The 13352-nt window shown below is 33.3% G+C and overlaps 2 protein-coding genes across 2 annotated transcripts; one reads left to right on the top strand and one right to left on the bottom strand.

Annotated features, from left to right (window-relative positions):
- The first annotated feature begins 299 nt into the window (after positions 1-299).
- On the top strand, positions 300-9989 carry LOC140046237 (lipid droplet-regulating VLDL assembly factor AUP1-like). Its single transcript, XM_072090806.1, has 11 exons — positions 300-773; positions 2118-2202; positions 2952-3089; positions 3790-3940; positions 4591-4775; positions 4903-5055; positions 5347-5507; positions 5676-5789; positions 6230-6360; positions 8696-8793; positions 8952-9989. The coding sequence occupies exons 2-11, from the start codon at positions 2153-2155 to the stop codon at positions 8980-8982; spliced, it is 1212 nt and encodes a 403-aa protein (XP_071946907.1). The 5' UTR covers positions 300-773; positions 2118-2152; the 3' UTR covers positions 8983-9989.
- On the bottom strand, positions 9973-13202 carry LOC140046238 (L-seryl-tRNA(Sec) kinase-like). Its single transcript, XM_072090807.1, has 6 exons — positions 12902-13202; positions 12260-12623; positions 11958-12162; positions 11424-11502; positions 10927-11020; positions 9973-10522 (listed from the first exon to the last, which is right to left on the bottom strand). Exons 1-6 carry the CDS (start codon positions 13100-13102, stop codon positions 10341-10343), a joined length of 1125 nt encoding a protein of 374 aa, XP_071946908.1. The 5' UTR covers positions 13103-13202; the 3' UTR covers positions 9973-10340.
- Positions 13203-13352: the final 150 nt, after the last annotated feature.

The following is a 13352-nucleotide window of genomic DNA, read 5'->3' as shown; positions in this document are numbered from 1 at the left end:
ACAATGATAATTAATAGGCCTAAAATAATATTTTAATATGAGGATGATATTAATTATTTATATTAATTTCTTTTGATATGGCAAAAATAATGTTATTGGATATGGTATTGATTGATAATTATTGATTGATTGGTAAATTTGAATGTTTAAGTTATTTAATGTAATGGCCTACAATCATAATCAAATAAATTATTATAAGTGGTCTATAAGCATTAATTTCATTTCGAACCGAATTACACAGACGGGAAAATTGTCTTGAATTAATTTAATTTCAAAAAATAAATAAAATACATAAGTCTCATATGTAAACCTCATTTAGGTCCTAGGGTATGTAGGACACACGTGCATTACCAAGAGGATGGTTAGTGCGAAATATAAAACCGACCTTTATAGTATTAATGTGAAAATAATTGGAGCACGATCATTTGGATATAGCGTTTTCGATATTAAAACGAAGATTGTTTTTCTAAGAAATGTTTTAATCAGTCGGAGTCTAAAAATCTATAATAGTTTAATAGGCCTACTGATAAATGATGGGAAATAAAGCAGTGACTTAATAGTTCTTCCTTAGATTCATTCGTGATTTGCTCTATCGCTATGTTTCTAAAAGAAGAAGAAGTGATGATTAGCCTCCGTCAGTTTAAATAACTATTGGATACTGGGGTACGGCCCCGTTTGTTTCAACACGCCTGTACTTTGCAGGCTATGCATCATGGAGATTTCTTCGACACATTGCAAAAAAATAAATAATTATAAGTAGTTTAAAATAATAGGTAAACAAATGGTTTTATTAATATTTTAAATATTTATGTCTACTAGTTTATTATTAAATAAGTTATTGAGCATTATTATAGGCTATATCAAGGCCTAGGATAGGTTTAGTAGGCCTATTTTTAATAACTTGCTAGGCCTGTCCTCTCCGAACTCTTCGTTAAATGTGCAGTCAGTCGGCCTACCCTACCGTCCTGACTGACCTCTTGATAATGATAATAATAGGCGTGGAGAGGCCTAACTGTCCGGTCATACTAAATCTACGCCCCGCAGGGTTTTATGATAAAAAGTGATCAAGTAGGGCGCCTACATGTTACTAATAATACATCCTCTAGTCTAGGCCTAGTAGGCTAATATAGTAGCCTAGCTTAGTAGTCAATTTACATTTATTGATATATTTTGTATAATTATTTAAAATTTATTTTCTTTCCAGAGCAGAAACAAGTTTTTTAAAAATCAGTTAAACTATTGTTAAACTTTCCATTTAAAAACACATAAATCGTCAGTTTCTTTGCAACAAAACATCGCTTTTCACAGATGGCAGTCTTTAGCAATAAAATTGAACATTTAAAACATGTTAGCATGACGGACGATACAGAGGCCCTACCGCATAGATTATGCACTTGTCAATTGTATGACCCACTATACGACCCCCGGGAGAGGTGCGTTATTGGTGCGTCATTTACTAATAATTACTGATGCAGGGGTGCGTCAAAAAACCTAGAAGATCGTCGCACACATCGACATGAACGATAGTGTGTCAATGTCCGTCACTTTACCACTAAAAATATCATAAACACATGGTCACAGTGCGTCAAAATGGGTGCTTCATGGTCAACTAAAGGTAGGTCACATGACGCACCTCTCCCGGGGGTCGTATAATGGGTCATACAATTGACAAGTGCATTAGTATAAGGCAGTATGACCCTGGGCCAGGGCCTACTAAACTGGTTCCTTTGGTCATGGAGTGAGAGAGGGCATGGAATATACAAAAGGCCATTTTAGTGATCGTTTTTCATAAATAAATAAGCTGTTTAATAATAATTGAAAAATAAAGAAGATGAAATAGCTTATCAACAGTGTTCCTTGTCGTCGTTGCACATATACCTCCCAATGGTTTATTTTAACTGAACATGCGCCATGAAGCTGACTTCTGATTTAGTGAATTCAACACAAAACAAAATTACCTAGCCTTACCATTATCCACAATAAAACTTCATGAGAGTAATCATAGCCCTGAGACTTTCTTGCTAACATATAAATAAGGCTTTTAAGTGCTCACTATTCATCAACTCCTGCGAACAACAAAACTTCTTTATTATTTGTATTAATTTGTTTAATTCTAGTGTAAAGTTGTGAGTGTGTTGTACAAGGATCTGAAATGACATCAAACAGTGTAGAGGATATCAGGAATCTGTTTAGTAGGAACCGGTAGGTTTCAATACAATTTATTTATAATTCATTGATCTGTCAATTATTTTCTTTATTAATATTATTGTGATTATTATTAAAATTAGAAGAATGGTGGAGGTGGAAAAATAGAAAATATTGCCACTTTGTATCGTTAAAAAAATTTATATTGTTTATTTATTTATTTTATTTTTAACAATATTTTACAAGGGTGGTCCATCTAGCCAAAGCTGATCATTAGGAACGCTTACAAAAATACAATTTGACTAATTGTGCTCTATATAAAATTAGTGGGTCAGTTGTATGCTCTCCTTTTATATTGCATTGCATTAGGTATACATAATGCACTGTGTACATAGTGTACTGTATGCATAGTGACCTATAAAAAAAACAACTATGGAATGTGAGAAGATGACCACAGTTGTGTCAATTAAATCATTCTGGTTTAATTATTAACAAACATACAATAACATTCACAAAACAACAAACTAATATTAATATATCAATAAGAATGAATATATCAATAGATGCACTGATTAGGTTTAAATAACACATAGTATATACTAACTCCAAATCATGGCTTGCCTCTCGTTATTTGGAGTCAGTTTTAATTCTATGTTTATATTATATAGAGCATCTTGTGTATATGTTGTCTTGTGAACAGGATTGCCACCTTTAAGCAGGATAATGAATTAATTCGCTTATGGTTATCCTTAGCAAGTAAAGTAAAGTAAACATAAGTATATATTTTGAAATGCATTTTTGTATAGGTTTCCAAGTGGATTAGTAGCATACCTATTGGTTCCATACTTTCCAGTTGGTCTTTTTCTGGTGACTATTAGAATATTTATTGGATTGCATACATTCCTCATCTCTTGTATTCTTCCAAAGTCTTCTCCAATAAGAGCGTAAGTATTTAACCAATAACAATAATAATAGTTACATTATTTGCTAAGTTAACAAAAACATTTTTTAGTATCAAATGTTGATATAGAGTTTGCGGTACACTGCGTATATTAGTTCTGAAAAGAACTGTTGAGTTTCTCTACGTTTCGATCAATATGCTTTGATCGTCCTCTCGAGAAACTCAACAGTTCTTTTCAGAACTAATATACGTGGTGTACCGCAAACTTTATATCTATATTTTTTAGTTTACCAGGAGCAAATACTGATTTGAAATGTTGCAACAAGTGACTCTCAGAACTGATTAACAAGTAACAATTAAATACTAATACTAATTAAGTAGAAATTGAAATTTTTAAATTTATTCAAAACTAAAACACTATTTAAAGAACAAACAAAAACATGAAAAATGAAGATTAATAATTCAGACTTTAAATAGGCCATTTTGCAGTTTACTTCTGTAATAAAAACAACAAAAATGATTTATTTCACTTAGAAAATGACAACAAAATATTTATTTCACTTAGAAAAAGACAAGAGAAACGTTAACCATTGTTTGACAGACAATTTAAGTATTTTTGGTTTAAATTACATTTTTTTCAGGTAAAAGTGAGTAACTATTATTTTACATTAAAATGGCATATAAAAAAAATGAAATAAATTTAAAACACACAATAAATTTGTATTTGATATATTTTGTCTTAGGTTTGTTTTGCGTGTCTTTTCTCTTGTTCTTGGCTTGTGTGTTACTCAAGAAGGGATTGAAAATTGTGATCCAAATTCAAAAGTTATTGTGGCCAATCACGTTTCAACGTTAGATCATGCCGCTATTGACCTTATCTTGCCTTCTGTAATCGTAAGTGGTTTTTTTTTATGCAAATGTGGTGGTCCTAAAGCTCTGTCTACACTATCAAACTTTATGTGACAACCAAATGTGATGTGCCCATATATGGACATGATGATGTTATATCACTACCATATTTGGGCATATCACTACCCTATTTGAGAACACTTTTTTATCAAACTAGTTTGATAGTGTAGACAAAGCTTTACAGTAAATGGTAATAGCAGCATTTATTTTGTTAATTCAATATTTTCAAGGTGAGGTGGAATTACTGACCAGTACGAAATGAGACAGATTTTAACTCTTCACAAGGAAGTTAAATGCATGTCTCAGAACATCCACATTCAGGGAAGACACAGAATATATATTTTTACACTACAGCCAACCCCTTTTCAGTGGTGTCCCCTCATATAGGGGAACTACTGTGCATGTCTAACTATTTTTATATAGCGCATATAAGCAAGCTCTCAATGCACTGCACATTATTACCCCATTAATTTTTTGGATAAAACACACATGGAAACATACTCCCATAATAATGCAGCTAGTAATCAGCGCAAAGTTGTGTCTTGATCTAACCGGTACCAATTTTATACACCTGGGTGGAGAGAGGCAAATATAAGTTAAGTGCTTGTTACATGCTTCTTGTTTTACTGTTTTAGCCAAGTGTATGGAATCTCCCCTCAGTTTTAACATGGCTTCTTGGATTCAAGGAGATGGGAGCCAAGCAAGGTAGAGACATTCTAATTCAAAATGTAAAACAACATTGTCTAACAAAGAAACTGCCAATCCTCAGCTTTCCAGAGGGTGCTGTTACTAATGGAACACATGGTTTACTTAAATATAGGTAGGTAGACTATATTGATTAAATAAAATATTAGTAGTTATCTCACTTATCAGGTGTTTAGTTCAATATCAAAACTGTAGCTCTATCATTTTAAAGGGTAAATCCGTTTTTCTTGTATATACTGTAGCTCATGGTCATTTTCACTTGACCAACCAGTCCAGCCAGTGCTAGTTACCGCTACACGTCCATTATTTCCAGTCAGCTTAGAAGTGTTGGGTAGTCGATGGTGGCAGGATATCTGTTGGTTTTTCTTTGTTCCTGTGACAGTTATTCATTTAAAGTAAGAGCATATTTTACAAAATGATGACAAGTGATAAATTGTTTGTATGTGCCCCAGTATCATAGGCAAATTCTGTGATACAGTGTCACATACTGTATATATGTGACTCCTATATCATAGTCAAATTCTGTGATACAGTGTCACATATGTATGTGACTCCTATATCATAGTCAAATTCTGTTATACAGTGTCACATATGTATGTGACTCCTATATCATAGTCAAATTCTGTTATACAGTGTCAATCTGGTGCCTCCTTGCTGATTATCTAATAATTTGAATGTCTTTGCAGATTTTTACCAGTTATTCATAAAGAGGAATCTCATAGCGTTGATGAATTTGCCCATAAGGTACAGACAATAATGGCAGAAAAATTAAAGATTCTGGCAACCAATCATACAAGTGCCGATAAAGTAGCGTATGCAAAAAGAATGTTGTTTCAACATCCATCAGGTTAGCATTGAGAAATGTGAACAAAACAAGATCAGTGTCATATTAAGGAGCAGAGTGTTGACATAAAATGTCAAAACAATTATTTTATATTCAAGCCCAAAAGAAATTATTATTAACATTACTGTATAAATAATTTAATTATTCTGATTTTCTTTTTGAAACATTCAGGAGCAAGACTAACAGAAAACAAAATTGAAGCCACTTCACGTCAACATAAAATGGCTAAACAAGTTAAAGAAGTTTTAGTTGATGTTCCCATTCAAGTTATATTACAGGATATAGGTATAGGCTTGGACCGGCCCCGCCTGGCTAGGCTAGGCCGGCCCCGCCCGGCTAGGCTAGGCCGGCCCCGCCCGGCTAGGCTAGGCCGGCCCCGCCCGGCTAGGCTAGGCCGGCCCCGCCCGGCTAGGGCGGGCCTGTATATTTTTTATATACTTTAAAGATGAATTGTCCTCTAAAATCCTGAAAAATAAAGATTTCTAAAATTTCACTTATAAAAAGACAAAATAAACAGTTACATTTAACCAAAGTGAATAATGATTATGTTACATTAAAATGGCATGTTCAACAACAAAAATGTTAATAATTTTTTTAGGGAGACAACACATGTAAAGGTATCTAAACAACCGAACAAATGTTATTTATCTAGTCAAACAATGTTGGTGATAAAATAAGTCAACTATTAACATGTAACTAATATTAATTAATTTTTTACATTTCAGCTCGAACAGATAGCATTGATACAACAATTTCAAATATACTAGAAAAAAGAGTTACATATACACCCGAGTCTTTGTCCAGTCCTTTGTCATCTAGTCAAAAAGATTCGAAACCACCTATAGTACCACCTGGGGTAAGGCTAATAAAAACGTTTTTAAAATAGTTTATTTAATTTCTGAACATCCTAACACATTCGCAACCGTTTCGCATTGGAAAAAAATTGCGCTACCCTTTTCAACTAGAAGAACGAATAGCAATTTTTATGTTCATGGCATGTCTGATGAGCTTTTTGATTCACATGAGTGCTCATGAACGTGTCAAAGCTCATTTCATGAGCTCTGATTGGTTGCGCAATTTTTCGCTTCACAAAGAGTAGAAACAATTTGCACTACCAATTTACCAATTTCACTGAAGCGAAAAACTCTAGAAACTAGACTTCGTCACAGAGGGTGATTTGGAAGATGGAAACATGAATACGCATGTATTTTTTGATTCACGCGAACAAATTTGCATACTGGAATATATATTTTTTTTTTATTTTATTCAATTTCCAGGTAACATACAAAAATCATAAACAAGGTACGGCATCATTCAACAAAACAGAACAAAAGTACTATCAGCACCTGCGGGTAACCAAAAGTGGATCAGTTCAAAAGAACTGCACTGTCGAGTGGCATTCCCAACTAATAGTACGAAAAACGCAATAGACATAAAAACACAGAGATAGTCTAGATGAATTCAATATCAGTAATACATTTTTTCAAATCCCTTCTAAACCCCCCAAAGTTAAACAGGACTTTGTTACGAACTTCATGCGGGATACATTCCCATATTCGAGGGAAATTAACAAACAGGGAGTATTAAAATGCATTAGTTCTAGCATACATGTGTTTAAAGGTGAGGGACTCTGGATACCGAGAATTAATTGTAAGGTATTCAAATATATCAAAATCAATTAAATTATGCAAACACTTAACTACAAAAATTAAAATCAAGACGGTAAGACTTGCCCCATTCTAATAAAAAACCCACTTTTATGTAATGATCATAGATTGTGTTAGCGTACATAGGCTATTGATGGCAAACTTATCAGTACAAATGGCATACAAATGGATTTTATAAATCAGTTTCGAACAGAGTGAGATTGGCTATGACATTTATACAGTACACATACATGTATACATAAAGGGGTTTGTATTTAGTTCAGTTTGTAAGTATAGTACCAATGTGCAATATCATCTCCCAGAAGCGTTCTATACTGAAGGCCTGCATTACCGTTTTGAAGAAGATAGGTGAGGAAACGTAAACATTAACTGGGTTCCCTGTCCATGTCTCGTCATTCCGGAGTTTATGCTCGACTCCACATATGGTTGCTGTCATCGTATTTATATGCAGTCCGAAGATCCAATTATCTCCTTGGTAAGGCAATCTGGATAATAGTGGTTTTATAAGATCAGCGACACCATCCGTATCACCTTTTTTCACCGAAACAACCAGCTTTACTTTCATTGGTTTGCCAAGTTGTTGCCAATTGAAAATGAGAACGTCGGGAGTGGAGATATGTGCCTCCAACTCATCACTGTCACTCGATTTAGATGAGGACAATCTGGGACGGGTAGTTACTGGGGACGATGATGGATCGGGCAAAACATGTCCTTTGAATTCTGGTGAATCAGAATCTTCTTCTTGTGATGAAGAGGATGGAGACCTTTTATCTTTAGCGATTATTGAGGTTGCAAAGCATGTCACGTGGGATGTGGACCCTGTTGGTACGGCCTCAAAGTTGAGTTTTAATAGGGTGATAATTTTTTCGGCTAGCGATCTCATAGTTTCTTTTCCATTCATGTCATCCATGCCGTATAGCAAGACGCGCTTAAGTTTTCGGGATAGTCCTCCTGCCATCTCCATTTCTTTGCCATGGACATCAAGCATACCCCAGTTGCCATCAGGAGGTTTATGAAACAAGTATCCCAGTGGCTGGATTTCTGTCCTCAATGGTGTTAATATGGACACCATCTGATCATAGTTGCGGTTATCTATTAATTCGCTCAATTTACAGCCACGAACTAAGTTGATTGTAGTTGTATATTCAAACATTTTGTACCGGTACTTCACGTCGATAAAGTCCTAAAGGGACACCACTTTTGGACGACTAGTAGTTATCGTGACTGTCTCAAGGTCTTTTTTGTTGGTTCCCCATATCTGCAGTCTTTTGGGGTTTTCGGTTAAATTATGAGCTCGTTCTGTTTAGATGCCGCCATTTTGTACGGATCCATTTTGTACAAGAGTCTCCAAGATATGTTTAAAGTAGGGGTATATAAATGGGTTTGACTATTATAGAATGAAGGTAACCTATGATAGACTATAATCTCACAGGAGGTTTCACATTCCAATTGACTTCAAACAGAAATTTTGCTGGTTTGGCTGAGAATTTAGTTTCTTGAAATTGAGATTTCTTTAAATTTCAGTCTGCGAAGTATGCTGCAGCTACATTTAGTAGAAACTCGCATGAACGAATGCAGTCTTTTGAAGAAAGAAAATCTGCATTGCTTGACAATGCCAGAAGGTATGTAATAAATATCTAACTTAATATTTGTTTTCTTTAAGATATATTTTGTTAAAATGGGCATTATATATTATTACTGAAAACTTTTTTAATTCCATTTTACAGTCCCTGGCATAGTCTAATGTATAAAATGTAAATAATTATTTTTATTTTTTCAGACGGTATAAAGAGAAACATGGAATAATGTAGAAGACAATGTCGAGTGTCAAAGGTCAAATCAAGTTATATAAATAAGCTATGTGGCGCATTTATTGAATTTAAGTCCTTTCAGTTGAATGAAACAAAATGTTAATAGACATGACATGAGGTTTCATGATGATTGACTGATTAAGTCTGAAAATATCCGGTTAAAATATCTGGTTGAAATATCCGGTTTATTTAGAGTAGCAGCTGTAGCTTGGTGCTAATTTCTTAACCACAAATGTTTGGGTTCAATTCCATGTTCATACCCAAACAACAATATTGCTACGAAGGCCTCGTAAGGATGCATGATATCTATTATCTATTTGAGGGAACGATACACATGATATAGCAACCTGTAAAGCTCTGTCTACACTAAAAATACCCAAATATGGTAGTGATATTCCCAAATATAGTAGTAATATGATATCAGCATGGCCATATATGGGCACATCAAATTTTTTGTCACATAAAGTTTGATAGTGTAGACATAGCTTAACTGACTGACTTCATCATCATAGTAGTTTTAAATTCTTGTTTTCTAAGCCTACCTCCATCTATCTCCTTTGTCCAGTGGTCAACTGAAACACTTTGGTTGCTGTGACCGTTGCTATGGCCTTCAGTACTTTTAAAAGTACAGGGTTTAAAAAGGCTTTACTTTATAATTTCTATGTATCTGCCTCATTATTTAATGAACTTCCATTTAAAAAAAAACAATAATTTTTCTTTTGTTTGTTTCTTTTTTAAAGTTTATCTTAAATGATAAACCAACACATCATATTTTGATTTTTCATTAAAAATTGGTGTAGTTTGCTATGTGATCTCCACAACAAAAATCCAAGCGAGAGCCTTAAGTCATTGAAAAAAAGGGGCAAGTGTGTTCCTTAAGTCATTGAAATAAAAAGCAATTAAGCTCCTTAAGTCATTGAAATAAAAGGTCAGTATTGCAATTGTATACACTAGCCGATCCATCAATATTTTGTTTTGAAATAATAAATTTATTATAAAAGTGACAATGTTAATTAATATTTATCATTTGTACATCCTAGTTTTAAGTCAGTTAATGAAGAATATTTGAAGACGACTTGGGGAGCTTTCGAAACGGGTAACGTGACGGTGTGCGACACGCAACCGAGCATGCAATTTATAATGCGCATGCGGATACAAGAAAATTTCAGCGATTTGCCATTGCCTGGAGGAAGGCAATGCAGGGTTGTTTCTGACTTGCGTGTCTCTACTAACCCGTGTTGCTATTTCGAAAGCTCCCTTATGGTTGAAAACAAGGACTCTGGATCATAATGAAAATAATAGCCAGACAAAAATTTGAGAACAGCCGATATTGAATAATTATTTTGAAAACTGTTCATTTAAACTTTCTTATGTTCGTCAAGATGTTGATTAAAAATTGCACGCAACTTATTTTCGATATCCCAGTCATCTGATAATTGGGGTGTTAATGTGCCTTCTCGTAGTGATTCCAAGATTTCTTGTCTGGCCTGGTTTAGTTTCAACGATTGTACTTTCATCTGTGATTTAGGCATTCCCTCTTCTATAAAGGCAAGTTACATCATATTTATTATTTCCTGAAGGGTTAAAGACAGAACATTTGAGGGGGCTTTTTGTTGTGAAAACGTGAATATACTTGTTACGGAATATTTTCGCTCCTTTGCAAAGTGATGATATAACAATTTATGTTATCCTGTATAAAAATACATATTACAAAATGAATTTTATTGCAAAAATATAGAAATTCAAATATATTTTTTTTAAATAATTAAAAATATCAATTTTTGGAATCCATCATCAAAATTGTCATTAATGTTGTATAACATTTATCAAATCAATATTTTAAATAATGAGAATGTATCGAGATTTCTGACATTTTAACATCTAATTTATAATCCTATGATTACTGAATGAAGCATCTTGAACCAATCCATAGATAATACTAACCTTTATTCATCTTCATCTTCTCACTAATCAGCCGTCTTAGAGTTTGATCTCCTTGGTGGATTATGCTCTTTAAACAACCGAGTCTGCTTTCCTCCTGAAATTGCAAAAATTAAATACAAGAATTTGAATATCTAAATGGCATCACTCTTTTCAATTTACATTTAATACATATTGTTTTGAATCTCAATAAGTTGAGTTCCTTTAAGTTTGAAAGATATGAAAAATAATTAGATTGGAGGAAAACCTTAAAAGAACATCACTATCATTTAACTTTAAATTAATTATATTGTTTTGTAAGACACAAATACACAAGATGCTCCCATACACAAAGTCTTATTACAAGTCTTTGTGAGTGCAGTTGTAATTTGTGATTTATGACAGGATTCGAACCCAGGACCCTTGGATTGGTAGCCAAGCATCATAACCACCAAGCCACAACTCCACTCATATTTAATTCAAATCTGATAATAATCTTATAATATAATTTCTAAACAGACTTTTTGTAGATGGTCTTCAACTTCAACTGGTGGTACTGGATGAGACCATGCTTTTTGTACCAATGCAAAAACAGTAAGCCTATACAAAAATAATTGGAACAAAGAAAACTACATGAAGACATACTACATACACACATACTTAATACTAATTTTCTATGTAAATATGTTTTATTGCAGAAGATTGTTCAAATGGCTGAGATTATCTTTAGGGTTAGGTTTAGACAGACTGGGTATGGTAATGATAACAATAAACCTAGGTGTACAGTAGCACACCCATTTAATATATTCTCGCTAAGTATCCAAAGTTGGATTGGATTAAATAATACTAATTGTCTTTTGTATAGCACTTAAATAAATTTTCTCTAAAGCGTTACAACCACAAGGCTCGAACTAGGTGGAAATTACATCATTCATATGCTATGCGAAAGATTGTTAATGTTAAGAGTTTAGACGGTGTGCAATTGTAAAGAATGACAAAACCAAAGCATTGTGTGAAAATAATTATGTGCAGTATGCATTGATTGCCTGAATTACCAAGTGTCTTCAGTCAGTTCTTTACTGCCATCTATTTCAATTGACATCATTTCCCAGGAATCTTTGCCGCTGCCACTTAGTGCTTCAAATCTAGTTGCCATGTCAATGATTGTGTCATCTGCAACTCTGCTTCTTCGTGAGCGATTCCTGATGACAGCAACTTCTAGTGGACAATTAATTTGAATCTGACAAAAAGAAATACTATCTGAAACCAAAAAAGAAGATAAAGTGTTGAGAAAATGATTTTTCTTACTTTAAAATAATTATAAGTCAAAAGTTAACATTGTATGTACTATACTTACATTTTTTACAAATTTGAAAATATTGATATCTCATACTTTTGTAATAAAAATTATCATCTAAAATAAAGATAAAATTGGTATTATTTAAAACATCTTGATCCAAAAATGTCCCCATCTCATAATTTTCATCTTTACTGTCACTACAACTACATCCATTCGTTTTGAGAAATTTTTGTAAGCTTGATTTGAACTGCTTCTGGACTTTCGTTCGTACATATTTATAAATATTGTCCGTTCCATCATCTTGTTCTGGTTGTTCAGTCAATAGTGGCGCACCATCTTTAACAATCTTGGATATAATCTCATCAACTGTTCTTAGTATACTTATTCGATATTCTTTCCAAATCCCATGACGCTTTGATTCCTGTAACCAGATAATAGAACATTTTAAAAATACTGATTAAATAATATTAGTATGAAAGTTTATTTTTCACATGCATACATGGTTGTTTGAACTGCTCAACATCTCATCTGAAGGATCCTGCAATATTACGAATTACGAAGGATATTACGAATCACGAAGGATATTACAAACAATGCTCCGCATCTCCCGAACAGTAAAGCAGTATTATATTATTATATTATGCATTAATATCATACACATTTTTTACTAATAAATTAGTAAAAACTCTAGGCCCTTACATCGTTTGGATTTGACACCAGATACTCTACATCAAGACCATCGTTTGGGATAATATCATCAAAACAAACCCACGTAGTGGCTACTTTTCTAAGCTCATCAGCATCATTGGTTTTTAATTTTTCTAATAAATCTATTGCGAACGTTGATTTTCCTACTGCTGGAATACCACATAGAATAATTATTAAACACTTTCGTGTCATATTAGCCTTTATTTACTGACATTATTTCACAATAAACATTTAAAACATATTCTTGGTCCACATTTTGTTAATCGAGAGAAATGAACATGCTCCAATGTTTACTTTCGAAAATACCCCGGAAGTAATATTTTTCACCTCGACCTCGTTTTGATAAATTTAAATAACATAGAGGGCGTTAGAAAATTTGGTCTTTTGAGACATTCCATTTTTATTTTATGTAATAAGGAAATATACTTATTTATAATACAAT

Source organism: Antedon mediterranea, chromosome 4 (genome assembly GCF_964355755.1).
Source record: "Antedon mediterranea chromosome 4, ecAntMedi1.1, whole genome shotgun sequence".
NCBI lineage: Eukaryota > Metazoa > Echinodermata > Crinoidea > Comatulida > Antedonidae > Antedon > Antedon mediterranea.
Note: the sequence above shows the minus strand (reverse complement) of the source record. Positions and strands in the feature narration are given on the sequence as shown.